The sequence below is a fragment of the Mustela nigripes genome, chromosome 9, assembly GCF_022355385.1.
Source record: "Mustela nigripes isolate SB6536 chromosome 9, MUSNIG.SB6536, whole genome shotgun sequence".
Classification (NCBI taxonomy): domain Eukaryota; kingdom Metazoa; phylum Chordata; class Mammalia; order Carnivora; family Mustelidae; genus Mustela; species Mustela nigripes.
The window spans coordinates 16,939,290-16,959,104 of NC_081565.1; the positions used below are offsets into that span (position 1 = coordinate 16,939,290).

General features: G+C 44.8%; 1 protein-coding gene across 3 annotated transcripts in view; it reads left to right on the plus strand.

The window, feature by feature from the left end:
• Window positions 1-19,815, plus strand: part of ASTN2 (astrotactin 2) — an 858,139-nt gene that overhangs the window by 405,745 nt on the left and 432,579 nt on the right. For 2 of the 3 annotated variants that reach the window (XM_059410933.1, XM_059410936.1), the window contains 3 exons: window positions 8,229-8,313; window positions 9,333-9,407; window positions 10,195-10,332. In XM_059410933.1, coding sequence (XP_059266916.1) covers window positions 8,229-8,313; window positions 9,333-9,407; window positions 10,195-10,332 — 298 coding nt within the window. The remainder of the gene's footprint in view (window positions 1-8,228; window positions 8,314-9,332; window positions 9,408-10,194; window positions 10,333-19,815) is intronic. The other variant, XM_059410934.1, reaches the window with a different exon arrangement.

The window sequence follows — 19,815 nt, forward strand, 5'->3', positions numbered from 1 at the left end:
AGCCTCTGGTCGCCCGACTCCCAACCTTCCCTAATGCTCCTCCACTCCCCCTTAGTGCCTAGGGAAACACTAACCTCAAGAGGTAAGACCAGAGCATGTTAGAAGAAGAGTCAAGGCCTAGGATTTGAACAAGGCTTGGAAGGGCGTTTGGGAATTCCTGAGTATTAGCTGGCCATTTTACAGATGGGAAGACTGCAGCCAAGCAAAGCAGAAAGATTTGCTCAAGGTTGCAGTGGCGTCTACATTGTAAAACGTATTCCCTGAGGATACTGCTGGCATTCAAAACTGCCCGCATGAGCTCATTCCTCTTCTAAATACCATTTTGCCACTTAGTTTTCCCTTCACCTCCTACTCCCTCGCAACCCTGGTTTCTCCTCTGTTGAACATCTCTGTCTCCAGTTCTCAGGCTCAAGGAGTGGGATCAGGGCGAACCTACTACAAGCAGCAGACCTTGGTCAGCAGGTGGGTCTCAGATAGCCGGTTATTATCAGTAAACCCAAGATGTTAGGGAAGGAAAGGCCCAAGGCGGGGGGAGCGATTGATAAGGCTATGACCAGTCATGGAGAGCTTTGGATGTTAGACTAGGCCATGTGAACTTTATCGTGAGAGCACCTGGGGGCCACTGACAGTTTTGGGGACAGTCCACGGGTGTAGCTGCTCTTTGAAGAGGTGACTGTCCATCACTCAGATTGACGGGAAGACACTGAAAGCTTGCCATCAGTGATGAGACTTCTTCAACCATAGGCATGGACAGCGTTGAGGGCCTTCCCCAGGGCAGGGATGGTGGGAAAGATGGGAAGGGCTGGGTGTGAAGGACAGCACAGTGGTAGAATCGGGGAGATTCCGCTGCCATTCAGATGTCGAGGATGAAAATGAAGTCAGGTTGGTGATGTTTCTAAGGTTTTTATTTTGGGAAGAAAGTGAGAACATTATTCATAGAAGGGGGGGGGGATGCAGGTTGGCGATGCATCAGCTTTTGTGATACTAATGGTGCATAACAGACAACCACAGTGGGTTAGTGTCAACCACTACAAGTGTTTTTTACCCATTATTACACATCCTGGGTGGACCAGGCTAGCCAGGGCTCAGCTGCGCTTGTCTCTAAGCTCAGGCGGCCTCCAGTTTGTTCCACGTGGCCCTCTTCCTCCTTGTACTGGCCGCCTACTTAGAGCCTGGTTTTCTCCTGGAAAGAAGCAGGAATCCCAGAGAGCAAGCCCAGCCCAACAGCACATTTCAGATCTCGGTTCACATCATGTCTCCTGTTATCCCATTGGCCAGAGCAAGTAACAGGCTAAGCCTGAATACAAGGGCCAGGAAAGAAATCTCACCCTTCCCACCATTGGCCATGGCAGTGGTGATACTACTACTGCATACTACTGTAGGAAATGACTTGACATCAATAATTCATTCTATTACAGCGTGCATTTACCTTCACCCCAGTCTTCTATTCACATGCTTTTTTTTCAACACTCTCTTTTAAAAAATATTTATTTGAGAGAGAGAAAGAGAGAGTATGAGCAGGGGAAGGGGGACAAAGGGAGAAGCTGATTCGCCATTGAGCAGAGAGCCCGATGTGGGGCTTTTTCCCAGGACCCTGGGATCATGACCTGAGCCAAAGGCAGATGTTTAACTGACTGAGCCACCCAGGTACCCAATTTTCCACACTCTATTGAAGCACAGCCTCAGAGAGCCATCACAAAGCTTGACGGGTCTCAGAAGGAGCCTGGGCTTAGATATTCACAACCCTGGGCAGCTTACTCACCCTCTCCAGACCTCAGCTTCATGGTTTTCACAGTGGAACCAACATCATCATTCTCCCAGTATTATCATAGATACCAAAAGTGATTTGAGCGAGGTCAGCACAGAGTAGGTGCTCAATTAGAACGTATGATGCTTCCCCTGCAGCTCAGCCTTACTAGCAGGAAATCCACCTTCATTACGTAGGATTCAGTGTAATCCACACATAAACTATTTACATTTGAACAGGGGGTGTTTGGAATAGTGATTTCTAATCTTTAGTTATAGTTGGGTTTTAGAAATCAGCCTGATGTGAATTTCGGTGTGAGTGAATCGGAGATTCCTCATCTTCCTAATGCTTATTGTCTAGCAACTGAGACTTGTCACACTACAGGCGGCCATCCTGGCTCTTGTCCTGGTGGTCACGGCTGTTGTTATGATGTTTGGGATGATGTGAGGGAGCACGTTTTGAAGACCTGACTCTGTGACCTTGGACAAATGACAAGTTGAGTCTGAGCTTTTGTTTCCTTATTTTACCATGAGGATGCTAGTACCTTCCTCCTGGTGCTAGTCATGGGTGTGACTTGTGAGATGACCCACAGTGACCTACGGCGGGTTCCACCACTCCAACGTGAAGCAGGCTCCCAGTGATGTTGTGCTCAGCCCATGCCCCTCGCACTGCATGCCTGGCCCTGGGTTGAGCTCCAGGGCCAGAGCTGGCAGTGAAGAAGCCCACAGTGGACTGCTCAGAGTCAGAACAAGAACGGATGCCATGCACGCTTATTGCTCTGAGGGCCCAGGGAGATATCTTTCCAAGCTGCAGTGACAAGAATAAATAGGAAAGTGAACAGCAGCCAGTGTCCCTGGCCTGTGATGATAAGTGATGACTGAGTCAGAAGCAAGTGAAAATGGAATTGTAAGAGGATGACAAGGTAGGAGGAGAGGAGCCGGACAGCAGGCAGGCTCGGGAAGAAGGCTTTGCACTTATCTAGCTGTCCTGGGCAGGTGATGAGCTCCTCTGAGCTGTGGCGGACAGAGGGGGCGGTACCCTCTGGCTGATACCCTCGTTCATGCTCCCGTGTCCTTCAGCAGGAGGAGTGAAGACAAAGGCGTCAGGTGTTGGCTGGTTCTGGGAATACCGTAACCGACCTCGGAGACGATTTCATTCAAGCTGCCCCAAATACACAGATCAAGACACTGAGACCCCCTTGGCTTTGCGCAGGCCCTGCCTTGAAATTACGATCATCTTTCATCTAGAAAGCACTTTTTCTTTCCACTCAAAACAAGATGTTAAGTTGGCCTCTCCTATCCAGGAACGATAATTACAAAAACACAAACATTGATGATGTTTTTGGCGAGAAGAAATGTGCCAGGGACTGTACTGCGGGTTTTTCAAAGACATCACTGATCTTTCTAGCAGATGGGTGATACCAGCGTTGTTACAGATTAGGAAACAGATGCAGACAGGTGAAGCCACAGGATCAAATTCATGCAAAATTTGAAGTGGCAAGATCCAGGATCTGAATCCAAAACAAGATGATTCCAGGGCCCACACTCTGAACTACTTTCCCATAATCTTATGTGATTGACATGGTGGCGATGTCCACTGTGAAGCGGTTTTGAAGAGTTCACACAAGCCACACTCAAGATCGCTCATAATTGAGGGATTTTGTTGTTTTTACCCAAGGGTTTCTGGAGTGAGGATGTATGTAACATAAAATGAGAACCGACTAATGGGACCTAGGAGACATGAAGAGTAAATATTTTAAAACCAGTGCAGCTCATCTGGAGCTGATAATACAGAGTTTCAGGACCTAGCACGATGAAAATCCACCTAACTGAATTCCCTTATGGGAGCCACTTTAATGAAGAGATTAAACTCTTTTTTAAGGTCTCTATTATCAATCCCATCGAAATGTGTATTTTCAATCTGTTAAGGATGTCTCAGATTCATTATATTAAAAAATAATCCCTGTTTGTAAATGTCATAAATTCTCATTAAAGGAAAGTCAGAGATGTCTGAGGGATACAAAGGGGAAAAAAAAATCCTTGAAAATATTGCCAGGTGTATTGAAGCATTGAGACCACCCATGCAGTGGGAAGAAGGCTACTGGAATGGCCAGTAGCCCTGGGTTCTAATCTTGGCTGTCCCTGAGGCTAGTCTAGTGATCTGGCCAAACAGCTTCACTTTCTGAGCTTGTATTTTCCCTTCTGAACAATGAAGCTGAGAAGATGTGACCTCGATGACCTTTAAGAGCTGTCTCTGCTCTGATGTGAAATAGAATTCTATTTTAGACATTTCATCAACACTCATGCTTACACTTTCCATTTCCTTGGCAAATACCTGTCGTCGTTATAAGAAAGTTTCTTCTACTCTTCAGCAGAACTGTCATTATTCTAAATGAACTCAGCCTGAATTCGTGAAAACTACAATGTTTTTATATATTCATTTGTTCGTTCATTCATTCACTCAGCAAGTGAGTTGTCTACCCTTCATCCAGCATTATACGTACTACTTGCATATGAGGATGATTATAAAAAGATGTCTGCAAACAGGAAGTTCCCAATTTGGTGGGGAGAATAGGCAAATTTAAAAAAAAAAAAAGGGTTCTTCACCCCCATTGGCATAGACATTACTATTGTAAAATATACCCCCTCATTTATTGATGTACCAGACAGCACAGCAGGTACTGTGGCAGTCAGAAAGAAGGGTATAGTCCCCTCATTCAGAGAACTTCTGTAGTGACAGGAGTAAAAGGAGCCTGGGTGATGGTAGTCAGCACGTGGAAACCATGCAAACTTGTGTCCCGGGAAAGCTATTCTTTGCTAGCCTGGCGGCTCTGGGTATGCAGAGGCAGGGCTGAGGAAAGGACCCGTCGAAGGAAGGGGTTAATCCTCAGGTCTGGCTATCAGAAGTTTGCATCTTGCAAGAAGGAAATGCTTGGTTGCAAATAGTGGTGAGTTTGCTGAGCCAGCAAAATAAGAAATGGGAGTCAATAACGCCAATAGCCGTGGCATTGATGGAAATCTTACTGGAGACACCCAGCCCAACTGCTAAGAGTGATCACAGCTAACTCTCCCACAGTGTCCGGAAAACGGAGTTGAGGGATGTAGAAAGGCTGATTCTCACTGGCACTCAGAATTGATGAACTTCTACTCCCAACATTCCATTTTGCAGATGGGGAAGTTAAGGCCCAGCAAGAAGGAGATTACTTACTCACTGTCTCTAGAGTTGAGTCCAGCATATATCAGACGGAGTTCTGTCTTGGAACAGAAGGGAAAGAGGAGAAACGTATTGCGGATCTACTCACTGGCTGCCTAAGCCACGAGCCTCACCCTTCAACTCTTCCATTTATTTTTAGAGTCAGCTCTGTGAGGTCGACATTACTAACATTTTCCATTCTGTTAATGAGAGAACTGAGACCCACGAAGCTGAAGTGACTTCCCCAAGACCACACGTCCATGGAGAGAGAAAGGGAGGATTGGAACACAGGCCCGTCTGTCTTCAACCCTCTTTTCCGCCTGCCTCACTTCCTCTTCTCCAGGCAGCCTTGAGGGCCCTCCGGGGTGGACGCGTCTCATTTCCAAAATACATATTTGTTATATAATGAGTGACAGTAATGAATGGTCTGTTCTGAGAGCTGAGAAACCTGCCTGGTAAGCAAAGAAGAAAGAAATGCAGAGGACACCAGCACGCTTTCTTTGTACAGATTCCTCATTCTCAGTCTTATTCCCAGAGGAGGGGAAGAGGAGAGTGGACCTGTGCCCCTTTCTGCAGTCACAGATTGGAGAACTAGGAACCCAAGCTGTGCCCTTTCCCTGAAGAGGAAAGCCTCTCCTTTCCCGTCCGGTCTTGCCCACTCCAGCCTGATTTCCTGTCCCTGGACCAGAGGCAACCATATACCTCTTCCATTATGAATCACGAGGTCTGCGGTTTTGGCAGATCATAAATCAGCCCTGAGAGCCTCGAGGACAAATGCCAGGACTTTTAATATTTAATATTAGACGTATTCAAAGTGGTGAATATTTCATGATGGGGCTGTCCCATTTTAACACATCATGAGTGACTCCTACCCCCACCCGCTTTTTGGTAAATTATTCTCACCCAGATTTCAAGGATCTCAGCCCCTTTCCTCCATTCTCCGCATCTCGGGCAACAACAGTCAGCCCACCAGCTTGCACACACTTAAAGCACACACTTTTGTTGGAAGACTTGAACTTGTTATTGGAGAGGAGAGTTACAGAGAGCATTCCTGTCGGAGAGCAGCCCCACTGATGCTCTCTTTACCAGGTATCCAGAGAAGAGGAAAGGTAGATCCCCCCTCTCTCTCTCCTTCCAGCAATCCTATTCTGAACATTTTCAGTGCTACCTCTGACCCATCCTTCACTCCTTCTGCCTTACCACCATTTCAGTTCAGCCAACATTTATCAATCCCAGGCTCTTTGCCAGATACTTGCTGATGCCGGGGTTACAAAGATTAAGCATCATCATAATGTATAAAACAAATTAGAGAGGGTTTTTTTTTTAACAGTCAGAATGCTTTGTATAAGGTCAAACACATAACATTTTTAGTGAATCAGTGAAAACATTAAGGTTTGTTGATGAATACAAACGTCTTGAAATCAGGAGTTATGGGTAATAGTTCTGTTGCCCTAATATCTATTCCCTGCTGTGTTTTGTTTTGGTAACCCAAGATTGAAAAAAAAAAAAAGCCTCAATTTGCAAGATGGGTAGTTATAGAAAGCATGGGCTTGTAAGCTCTTCGGTTCCGATGGCTCCTAGTTTATTGTATCTTCCTCGATGAAACAGAGATGATAAGAGAAGGTATTTTTGTGGGCTTGCTTGGTGGTGGTGGTTTTAAATGAGGTTTGCATAAAATGTATTTACCTGGCAAATGAACTGAATGTGACTATGCTCTCCCATGTCCTAAATTCTAATATGTTACATATGAACGTTTAGCCTTCATTTTTTTTTTTTTTACTATTAATGAGACTTAAAAATTTTTAGGGGGAATTAAAATCTAAAAGTTGCAAATTTCTTAACTCTCTCCCACGGAATTATACGTTTCCAGGAAGCATGGTTCAAAAACTCTCAGGTAAGGCCAATCAGAATTACTGTAGGTTTGAAGAGTTGCAGGTTCATCTGTGTGTGTGTGTGTGTGTGTGTGTGTGTGTGTGTGTGTGTGTGTGTATGCCCATGAGTGTATAAGCGTGATCACCTGAAGACAAAAAAGAAGGCAACCTGACAGCAATAGTCTAGGAATTTATGAGCCATCACAGATAGTTAATTATTCATTCAACTCACAATATTGAGCATCTACTCAGTTCTAGGCAGTGGGCTAAGGCAGGGCAGTTCCTACCAGCATCTCCTAAGCTGTGGACATGGTCTGTGGTCCATAATAGGTCCATCTTGTGACCTGTTCCACCAGCAAGTGTCCCAAGGTGAAATAGGTTTTGGGAAACCTCTTAGGTATCATTTTCATGAAGAATCACATACCACTGGCTCTACAAATAGTCTAGTGTTTCTCTCTCTCTCTCTCTCTTTTTAAATAGAATCTATGTTTGGTAAGGCATCTGTCAACATTCCACAAATACAACTTAGGAAAAGCCATTAACAAATTGAACCTTATTCATCTCAACCTTAAGGAGTGTACAGTGAAGCAGGACTGATAATTGAAGAGGGTAGGACAGAGAGCTTTGGAAAACCCTTCCAGAATTCTGAACTCTGAAGATGTACAAGGAAACTAGACATGGGCCGGCCACCTGAAGTGAGCTTGGCCCAAGGGAGAAGACACTAAAGGCAGTGTGGGATACTAGCAAGCATCCTTGCAATCAGGCATATGAGATGGCCATAATAAAATGATGCCTGGATACATGAATGGATAGATGGATGGATGGACGGATGGATGGACAGATGGATGAAGAAGAAGGGAACAAGAGGGGAAAGGTGGGGGGGAGAGGAGGAAAGGAAAGCTAACCAAGACAACAAAATAAAATCTGGAAATGACAGATGAGAACAAACCGTCTAGAAGGGGAAATCAAAGATACCTTGGAGGAGGGGACATTTGATTTGGGGCTCATGGTTGAACATGAATTGTTCATTCAAGTGGAGAGAATTCAATTGTCTGATTATACTCTTAGTGCGAATGTACTTTATGATCATTTAAATATTTGAAATTAGGACCTCCATTTGTGGCCACCAGGTCACTTCCTGTGCCCCTCCTTAACCTGTGAGGCCTGTCAGTGTCGTATCACTGCATCCTCAGCGTGGGCCCGGGAACCCTGCAAGGGTCCGGACTTGCTGAATGAATCCATGGCCAGATGAACAAATGGAATGAACTAGGAACCTCCGTGGTGGGTCAACCAGAACAGGCTCTTCCCCTGGGGCTTTTCTCAAACCAGGCAGCCCACTGAGAAAACAAGGAAGCCAGGGGGAGAATGCTGTTGGGGCAGGTAGTAATTCACACACTCCTTTCTCTTCTTGCCTACAGGAGAGTGCAGCTGTCACGAAGGCTACGCCCCCGACCCGGTGCACAGACACCTGTGTGTGCGCAGCGACTGGGGGCAGAGTGAAGGGTGAGTAGCAAAGGACGTTGCAGCGGGGGCAGTGGAGGGCCGTCCCCACTCCTCGGCTCTGTGACTCCAGGCCACGCAATGGGGGCAGTGGAGGGCCATCCCCACTCCTCGGCTCTGTGACTCCAGGCCACAAAACTGCTCCAGAAAGAGAACTTTTCTCTACAAGTGGTGTTCTTGTAAGGCTTGATGGGCGATGAACCCTATTTTCCACTGAATCACAATTTAGTAGTAAAGGTACACGATCGATGACTATTGTAGAGAACAAAGTCTCAAATTGAACTCCCCCTCCCAGACCGTAGGTAATCAACGGGCACTTTCTTCACTGGACTGATGCAGAAAGAAAATGGGGTTTTCGTCCATAAACTCCAAAAACAGACAAGTGGTCTTTAAAAGACTGAGTCCTTCTGTGAGATGGAGACATTCTCTTATAAAGAGTTTTGCCCAATACGTGAGTGTGAACAACAGGAGTTTAAACCACATGGGTCTACTTACGTGCAGATTTTTTTCCCCAATAAATACAGTACAGGACTGTAAATGTATTTTCTTTATGATTTTTCCTAACATTTTCTCTTACCTAGCCCACTTTATTATTACAATAAAGAACGTAATACATATAACCTATGAAATATGTGTTAATCAACTGATTATGCTATCAGTAAGGCCTCCAGCCAACAGTAGGCTATTAGTGGGGGGCCTGGCTGGCTCAGTCGGTAGAGCACATGACTCTTGGTCTCAAGGTCATAGGCAAGAGTGTGGAGCTTACTTAACAACAACAACAACAAAATAAAACCGTAGGCTATTCGTAGTTAGGGTTTGGGGGAATCAAAAGTGATAGGTAGATTTTTGACCGTGTGGGAAGTCAGAGCTCCCAAGCCCAGTGCTGTTTAAGGGTCAAATGCAATTACTTCTGTGAAATTTGGTTGTCTGTAAAGCTACGTTTGAGCAGTGCCCCTCTGTGAATCCCATCTGACTCATATCATCTCCTGTTCCCTTTTCTTTCCCTCCTATTCTTCCTGAAGACCTTGGCCTTACACCACACTGGAGAGGGGCTACGACCTAGTAACAGGAGAACAAGCCCCTGAAAAGATTCTCAGGTGAGTTGACAGTCTTGTTGGGACATGCTGCTGGGGAGTGGAGGAGAGTCTGGGGAGCCATAGCCATGCATCCTTAGTCAGTGGTGCCTGTGAGCTTTAGGCTGTGCTGAGTGCAGAGGAACTCTCATTGGGCGTGAATGGACCATCATGGCCCAGGTTGCTATGGGAATCGAATTCCCATTTGTCTGGCATCTAGACTTATGGACTCAGATATTTGAACAGGGGAAGACATGGCTGATTATCCAGTCCAGTGCTTTAAAAATATTCTCCAGCCATAGAACTTCTTCCCGCCACCTCCACGGAATGGTATGTGAAACCTTAGTACTTCAGCTGATAAAGACATACAGCGGATTAAGTGGCAGAACTGGGAATCAGATTTTGGTTCAAATTGATTCAGAGTCCGTGCTCTTCACCTTTGTGCAGACTGTGCCGGCTGACTTAGCAGTCACTTATAGAGCCCCTGTTGGCTCTGAGCATTGCTTGGGAAAGCGAAGCTGAAATGGCCGCTGGCTTCACAGAGCCCACAGTTTATTGGGAGTCGGGACAGGTGGTCAGGAAAAGAAAACCAGCAGGGCAATGCAATGCATGGGCTGAACGATTAATCGGTTTAAGAGATGACCATCCAGGTGTGGGCCAGGTTGGCCAAAATTGCACCTGAGAGAAGGCAGGGGACTCAGTTGGGTGGGGAGGTCAGAAGTGGCCCTAGAAGGGTGGGAGAGGGGCCCCTATATGCTGTTTTTCTCTCTGCTTCCCAGGGAGTTCCCCAATGGAAACTCTTACATTGCAGGTCTACTTTCAGCTTGGGCCAAGGACTCTGGCTTCCTGTCAGCAAAAGCTTCGTGGTTCCTCCTGTGGAGCTGTCCATCAACCCGCTGGCCAGCTGCAAGACAGATGTGCTCGTCACGGAAGACCCTGCGGATGTCAGGTAGGGAAGTCATCCCCTGGGTCCTATATCGAGGACTCTTGGGCACACTGGAAGCCTCTCTGTTTCAGCATCATGGGGACTCAGGCAAAGAAGTGGTCCTCGTATTGTTGAAATAGGCACCTGCTTAGCAGGTGATGTGAAGAACTGTCCCCTGTAGGTTCACCCTCCAAGAAATGTGCTCCATTGGTGGGCCTCAGTGCCTTATATTTCAACATTATTGCATTCCTTCTGGGTTTATATAAAATATGAGCAAGGCTAACACATTATCTGGCTCATCCTGGGATTATTAATGATTATGTCTTATAAAAGAACATTACTTAATAGTATACTGGAGAATCATGAAGGTGAAAGATTAGAGAATGAGATGCTTTCTATTATGACTCTGGTACTGGGAGCAGACTTTGGGCTAATCCATAGGTTCTTGATGTCAGGGTCAAATTTATTTGTTCTTTATTCATGAAGGGATGGAGACTACATCTTTTCTTACACGTTTTGCACCTTGTAGTTAACTTCATTATAGACTTACTCTACTGTGTTGTAATAATAGTTGCTTACATATCATTCTGTCCCATTATGTGGTGAATCTCTCAAGGTCAAAGCAAATAACTTACTTAGATTTCTAATCTCCAGTTCCAAGTACATATTGGACAACTACTAGATGTTTATTGATTTAATTAAACTAGTGGTCTTAGATCTGATCCCATCGCTATTCTGGAGCTTTCTAGTGGAGGTGGTTTTGGGTGCCCTCTCTTCCAGTTTGATTAGGGGAAGCAGTCCAAAAATTTTGATGCTACCAAAAATGGACTCTGATTTTCCTTTTTTTTTTTTTTTTTTTTTTTGAGTGAGAGAGAGAGAATGCATAAAAGGAGGTCAGGGTATGTGTAGGGACAGAGGGAGAGAGAGAATCTTAAGCAGACTCCATGCCCAACATGGAGCCTGATACGGGGCTTGAACTCATGACCTTAAGGTCATGACATGAACCAAAATCAATAGTCAGACGCTTAACTGACTGAGCCATCCAAGCGCCCCTCCAATTTTCCTTTTAAAATTGGCTTATAGGGACGCCTGGGTGGCTCAGTTGGTTAAGCAGCTGCCTTTGGCTCATGTCATGATCCCAGCGTCCTGGGATCGAGTGCCACACCAGGCTCCTTGCTCAGCAGGGAGCCTGCTTCTCCCTCTGACTCTGCCTGCCACTCTGTCTACCTGTGCTCGCTCTCGCTCTCTCTCTCTCTGACAAATAAATTAAAACATCTTAAAATTAAAAAAAAAATTTTATAAAAAAAATTGGCTTATAAACAGCCCCTCATTTGGAACTGAGAATCATGCCTTACCACACTACTTCTTGCAATTGTGCTCCGCTGGCTTTGGGCCGTTCTGAATCAGGATGTTATCAGTATGTCTGTGGCATCTTGATAGGAAGCTGTCAAACCCAACACCTTGGGTTGTGTTTAGTCTCTGCTTTGCAATCTGTTTATCCCCACCTTCTCAACTGTTCATGGACAGATGAACCTAGCATGATTTTTCAGGTTGTTGATATTTCCCAAAAGAGGTAGTTTTTAAAAAGATAGTTTGTTAAGGGGTAGTGCTTAGGAAATGAAGTGATAATTATTAAGAACTAAGGTGGTTTTACCACACACATTTTCATGGCAAATTACTGTTATTTCTATTTTGGATAGTGAGGCTTCAGTAAAGCATGGGCTGTGGTTTATCTGCATTGCATATTTTCAAAGATGGAGCAAAGACCATCTGGTTGAGGAACTACTCTCAAGGAGACCCAGTGACCTTGATTGAGGTCTCCCCTAGCTCTCTTCTGAGTTCTGTACTGTTGACGTTGAATTTGTAGTTTCCGTGAAGCTACAAATATTAGACTGGCTGATGATAACACTCCCTCTGGAGTTGAATGGGTCTGGCTTAGAATTCCATCTCTACCATGTATGGACTGGCCAAATCCAACTTGCTAACTTTCCATTTTCTTAACAACATGCGGATATTAATAGTGCCTTTTTCCATAGTGTAACAATAATAATAACCCCTAGCCATTAATTATTTACTACCTGCCAAACATTTTGCTAACATTATCCATGATATTCTTATAACAACCCCTTAGGGTGCTGTGATGTGATTATTATTTTAATCCAGATTAAAAAAAAATCTGAGGCATAAGGGCAATGCCTTCACCAGTAAGTGATAAAGCCAAGGTTCAACTCATCACCTCTTCAGCTCTAGAACCCATGTTCTTAACTATTTTATTGAAACATCTCCCAAGAATTGTAATGATTGAATAACTTAAGATACATAAACACTGGTATATAATGTTTTCCCTTGGCATTATGCCAAGGTTCACTGAATTGAATTCCAACTACAGTAGAGTTCAGGCAGAAACTGGTGATGGTGGGGAAGGCAGATTCGGGGAGGTTTATGCTATGGAGGTCTGTAGAGAATGACCATAATCCACAGCATGACTCAGCTGCTTTTTCTGATTCAATCTGAATTATCCCGAATGGCAAGCCAGGCAAAATAGGGCCCAGAATATTCATTTGTAGTGACTGTAAAACATCTTTGGAAATGTAAAAAAAAAAAAAAAAAAATTGAAAAAAGTGTTTAGTACTAACATGCATTTCAGAGAGAGTATTTTATGTCTTCGGAAGGAATATAGCAGTAAGTTGAAAGAGTTAAGAGCTTCAAGGGGCACGAGCCAGTAACAACAAGATGCTTCTTCTCAACTCCTGCTAAGAACGTTGTGCCTGGTTACATGGAGCACACCCTCGCACCAACTTGGGGCCAGAATAGAGCTGTTCAGGTTGGGAGGGAGGGATGGTGTTTTGCAGCAGTGGGTAATCCCTCTCAACCCTTTCTTTACAAACCACTAAGCTTCTCCTTAAAAAAAGTACACAGATATTTGAAGAATATTTGGTTTGATTAGGGCACTAGATTGTTATCCTGCTTAGGGGTGTCCATATGCATTCTTCTGGTGTTCGAGCAAGAGCAGACAGCCCTTTATGTCATACCTTCATCTCACCTCCCACCAATGCCCATTGGCTTCCCTGCAAGGGAGGATAAAAGACTGTAATCATTACCATTCAAAAGAAATCGTGCTATGGAGGTTGAGTTTTCCAAGCTGCACTAATAAAGCTCGTTTGACATGACATTGGCCAGGCAAGTGATCATCGGTGTTTAAAGAATTAATAAGTTCCAGTCAGATGATGTGTTAGAAATTAATAAATAATAGATCATAATTATAGATAGCCAACAATAAGCCAGAGAATCACAACCAAGAGATCAGAAGAAAGACTGTCCCAAAGCCAAGTCAGAAAGGAAAAAGATAAGCATATAACAGAATTGGAAGGAAAACTTAAAGATGCTTTGCCTATTGATTTTTGTTGTTGTTATGTTTTAATTTATGGCAAGTTATTTGAAAAGTACAGAATCTCACACTATGGAAGGCAGAGCTATTTTGCAGTCAAACGTATGGGCTCTGGGAACCCTGGGTGGCTCAGTCAGTTTAACATCTGCCTTAGGCTCAGGTCATGATCCCAGGGTTCTGGGATGGAGCCTTGCCTCAGGCTCCGTGCTCAGTGGGAGTCTGCTTCCCCTTCCACTCCCCACTGGTGCTCTATCTCTGTCTCTGTCTCTCTTTCTCTCAAATAAATTAATGAAATTTAAAAAAATATATAGGCTCTTTCCAGTTGGGTGGCTAAATTTAAAACAATAATGATAATAAATGTTTTGTGAGCAGTAGAGCACCTGGAACTCTCAGACATTTATAGTGGGGATGTAAGTTAGTATGTCCAGTATGTAAATATGGGCAGAATCTCCTGGAGTTGAATAGCCACATACGGTGTAACCTGTCAGTTCCACCTCTAGTAAACATACCTAGCAGAAATGTGTGTATATGTACCACAAGTAATACATTCAAGAATGCTAATAGTAGCATTCATTTATACTGCCAAAAAAAGGTGGGAAAAAACCCCATGAATACCCATCGGCGACAAAACAGAAACTAAGTCATGAAATGGTCATACAATGGAATACTACTAATGATGAGTATTAGCCAGAACAACAACCCCACCCATAGTCGTCCCTGAATCTCACAAACGTAATACGGAGTTACGGAAGGTACATAAAAAGCATGTTTGCATGAAGATCAAAAACAGTAAAAATAAATCTGTGCCGTTAGAAGAAATGATAAGGATTACTTTTGGGTGAGAGAAAGGGCAGTGATTTGTGAGAAGCATGGCAGTTTATGTGATGCTGACAATGTTTGATCTCTTGATCTGGGTGGTGGTTTTATGGGTGTTTTCACCGGTAAGCATTCACCAAGCTGTACAGATACGATTTATATACTTTTTTCTATATATGCTGTATTTTGATTAAACATACAGCTTATTATGTGAGGCAGTTTTCTTTTTAAAGCATAGGCTACAGGAGCCTAACTGAACTGCCTGAGTCCAAATCCCACAGCTACCACTCGCTTAATGGAAGAGGCTTCTGGAGATGTGTTTCTCCTTGTGGATAATGTAGCCAGAAGATTATACCACGCAGGGGTGTGTTGAAAATCAAATGACATGATACATTGTAAACACTGAGGTTGGCACTTGGGGAATTTTCTAGAAGCATTAGTATTATGTTGGTTGTTACCATAGCATAGTCTAACAGATTTTTGTTCTCTGTCTTTTTAATTCTTTTCTCCTCCTTTTGCTAAAAGGCTACATCCAGTCTTAAAACCCATAGTGTCTTAGTTTTGAAAACTCACATTAATTCCTTTGCCATGTTTGAGGAAGATTTAACGGGACTTCCAAGGTCTGGTATGGTGTGGGAGGGCTGATGGCTTTATGGGTATGGATATGCGTGCAGAAGGAATGACGGGGCACATGGACAGTACACACAGGGTGCGTGGGGGTGGGTTGGTTTGGAGAAGGAGGAAGCAATTCCTGACCAAAGGAATTAAGAACATATTTGCAGGAGAGAACATTAGCAATTAACCTTGAATTGTGGAGAGATTTGGGCTATGCGGTATCTAAGGCAAGAGGGAAGGCTTTCAAGTCTGAGGAGTTGAAGGGCCAAAGAAGAGAACTGTCCCCAGGGGCACAGCTCCCTTGCTCCAGCCTGTCCCAGCGGGAAGCTGCTGGCAATGAGATTTTCAGACACTAACGAGGTTAGCCTCAAAGGTGGACAGGGGAGGGCTAGTTAAATTGCATACGGCCTCCTTTCAATTCTAAAAACCTGTGTGCCAGGCACTGTGCCAGGTACCCTAGGAATACGGAGATAATAAGGCCCACCTCTGCTTTTGGGAATCTCTCTAGCCAGGAGCACAGAACAAGATACTGACTTAAGAGATGAAATAAAAGATCCTCATGGAGAGAGAAGCATGGCAAACAACACTTATTTCTACACACTGAGCTTTCTTCACAATTTCACCCAGAGCTGATTCTTCTTCTATGGGAGATACAAGAATAGCTATTATAGTTGGAATAATAATCATCCACAAAGCCCAGCTTCCGGAGCCCCTCAGTGATTTTTCTATGATCTCAAATCAATGGAAATGAAACAGTGAACTACTGTTAATTCCTGCACAATTTTGAAAGAATAATGGGATATCAGAATGAACGCTCACGCCGCTCACTTGGTGATGGTTTCCACATTGAATTAGTTCAGAATGAAATTAGGAATGGTTCCTTGTTCCTTTGGCCTTTCAGTTCCAAGCCCTAAGAGCTTACTGAACACCTACTATACACCAGGCTAAGTATTGGAGCTAGAAAAATGTTCTAACAGAGATCCCAGTGCATTTGCTGTGACAAAATTGCAAACAAAAAGATGTCATGCTTGGTGACAGTGGAAGAGGATAGAGGGAAAGATCAGGACAGAGGAAGACCACAGGGGTGGAGGGGAGTAAGCTCCCCTGAGAATGAAAAGGAAAGTCGTACAGAGGACTGACCCCTGAGCCACACTGGGAAGTATGGGCAGGAAGTCATGGGGTCACTTGTTCTCAGTGTGTGGTCCCTGGACCAGGGAGCATCAGAATACCTGGAAACTTGTTGGGAAGACACATTTTCTGACTCCAATCTTAGAGACTGATAATGCCCCCCAGCGTATCAGCAGCAATTCCCAGCACCTGTAAATGCCACCTTATTTGGAAAAAAGGTTTAAGCCCCTTAAGTAAGGTAGGCTGATCATCCTGGATTCTGTGGATGGGTCCAAAGTACCATAACAAGTATCCTTATAAGACGGCAATGTTGTAAGTGCTTTACTGAAACAAGCTCATTGAATTTTTACCCATTATTAGCTCCAGTTAATGCAGCAGGAAGCTAAGGCACAAAGAGGTCACGTAACTTGCCAACCGAAGCAGCAGACTTGCGATTCGAATCCAGAGAGTCTGACACCTGACTCCATGCTGCTCTTCTCCAGGCTGTGATTCCCTGTTTATCCTGTTTGACAACATCTGGCGGTATTCTGAACCAGTGGCAGAGCGCTCCAAGTAGCCAGACCTGGGCCACTGACCCACCCTTGAGTCTGGCGAGAGTGCGGGCACTTGACCACGTGGATCGAGAGAGTATAGGTTGGATGGTTCCCTAGAGGGAGATCAGGACAGGCAGTGGATGGATGCTGGACAAAACCCACAGGTGTTCTCTCCTGGACAAAGCATGGGGTCTGGGAGTGGCATGCCTTTGGCTCGCTGTCTCTGGAGTGTGGTGCCAAGTGGCAGGGAGAAGAAAAGCTGCGCTATCTTCCTCCTCCTCTCTCTCTCCTCTGTGGACCTCGCTTGGCAGAATCAGCAGAATCCCCAGGGCACTTGAAGAGTGCGCCCCCTGCAGGAGCTCCTGTGTGAATGCTCCAGATCCCAGAATCTGGTTTTTGCCCAGACCAGGACCCCCGGTCAGATGCAGTGTGCTCTGGAAATGCGGGACGGGCGTCCTAAAGTGACTCCCTCAACAGAAGCACTCCAGATGCTTCCCTGTGTGATGGAACCTGTGCTGGTTCTAGAAATAAAAAGATCTCAAAGGAAAGAAGCAGTTAGAAAGAGAGCAGGGCTGGAATTCTACAGAGCCAGATGTGAATCTTGGTGCACTATCTGTGACCAGAGTTCTTTGGGTCAAGTAACTTTCCTTCTTCCCTGCCATTTCCATCTCTGAACCTGGAAGATAGACAGGGTTGTGTTTTCCTCACATGGTTGTGAAGATGACAACTAGTATAGGGTAACTAGTACAGCCCCTTATATGCAACCGGTATTCAATGAGTCAAGTGTTTTAGAAGTTTTATAGACATTATATATAAATAAGGGCGTTTTATAGACATTATATTATAAATAAGGGAGAAACCATACAATGCAGTGGGATCAGGTGACAAAAGACGTAGTTCGCGGTACAGGAGCAGTACAGAGAAGGGAGAGGTGTGCATACTGGATCAGGTAGCCATCAGTGGCCAAGGCTGCGTGGGCGGGGGAGGTTAAGAGCAGCAGGGCATTGGGATATGGAGGGTAGGCAGGAGTAAGACAGGTGACACATTACAATGGGGCACCTGGAAGGGAAGGCCTGGCAAAGCAGAGGTTGGGCGGAGTCCCTTGATGTAGGCTTTATATTGTTCAGAACTCAAGGTGCCTTCCTCCTGTTGTAGGTGGGTAAGACTCAGACTTCTTGCCTTTGCCTTCCTCATAACCTCAGAAGATTTTATTAATCATGGTGGTGTGTGTATATGCATGGCCTTGGAGTGCATCCCAGTGGGGACATTGAGACAGGAATGGGCTTCTCCAGTCCTCAGTATGTAGAATCTAGCCCATCATACTTCACCCACTTCCCCTTCTCACCGATTAGTCACAGGGTGTCCTTTCCTAAAGGGCAGGACAATTTCAGTAGGCAAGCTCCTTCCCCACTTGAAACACAGATGAGAGGATACTGACCAAAGGGAATAGTGTGGGTTCTGGAGCCAAACTGCCTGAGTTCAAATCCCAGCCCCACTACTCACTAGCTGCCCTTGGGCAAGTGACTTAAACTTTCTGAGTCGCTGTTTCCTGCCTATAAATGTAAATGAGAATTGCTAGTGTATCTTTGGATGTTTTTGAGAACTGAATAACCATTAAACCCTTAGCCCACAGTCATCAAGAATAATGCCTATGGTATTGAACCCTTTGTGCCACGCCCTGTCTAAGCCCTTTATGCGCTAGTTCTGACTTCCCACAACAACTCAAGGATGGGGCCACTGTTATTTACAGAGGAAGAAACTGAGGCACAAAACATTTAATCTCTTTGTCCAAAATATTATGAGTAGTGAGTGGCAAAATCAGGACTCAAGCTATCTGGTGACTGCTCAGAATTATTGATTGGGGGACTCTCTGTAAGACTGAGGGCTGGGCCCATTGAATGTTCTGTCTGCATCTTTGTTGACCATTTCATGCATTGAGATTGTGTGTGTGTGTGTGTGTGTGTGTGTGTGTGTGTGTGTGTTTATGTGTGTGGAGATCCACTGTATACTAGTGAAAGATGAAATATGAAATGGGAAAAGGGGGTCTGTGGGAGCAGGGGTGAGTCTGTCTGGCACTCACAGCTGGGTTCATGGAATCTTCCACTAGCATTTGCCCTGCACCACCTCCCTGCCTCCTTCTAGAAGGATGAAGCCCCTATGAGAAGCATTATTTTAAAGGCCTCCACACTCCCACAAATGGACCTACTCCATCCCCACATCTCTTCACATCCTGGCTGCCTGTCACTCAGCCAGCGAGCCTGGAGACATATATATTTTCCCCCATTTCAGTTTAGCGATCATAATAAAAGTGAAGTCTATTAGGATGAGTTTCTGCCCAGGCTCGGTAAATCTCTTCAAACACCATTCAGCACCAGATTTCTGTTAGTCTTTGCCACTGGGGAGGCTGTAGCTCGCACCAACGGTGAGCTCAGGCGGAGGGCCCATGACATAGCCTCTGCTAAATGAAACTCAAATGGAGACTTTGGAATATAAATATTGAAGTGACCCAGGTTGGATAAAGGGGAACCAGTTAGCTAAGCTTCTCTCTTACATGCCGGAGATGCTAAATTATTAAAACTTTAATAAATGTAATAATAAATATTTGATGTTGAATTATAGAAGGCTTTGCAGATACAGTGAATCTGAGAAACGACTTGTTATATCTGCATTAGAAGTTAAACACTTTTCAAATGGGACTTCCGATGTTGAAAGGGGACTGCAGCTTTTTCGATGAAAAGAGCGACAGAGAAACATGAAAGTGCAGTATTTGGCAAGCTCGCTGCGCTGGGGGTCAGGATACCTGGGTCTGAGTCCTGACTTCACACTGGGCATGCCTGCCCAGCCAGAGGCTCTCTGCACAACATCTCATATGTGGTCTATAGAGCCATCTTCCAAGGTCATTGCCCCTTTTGTCCCCACCTCCCCCATTTCACAGAGGAGGAGTTGACATTCTAAGATCTTAAGCAGCATGGATGGTGGGATTTGAACACAAAGCCTCTGATCTCAGGAACCTATGACAGCCATGAT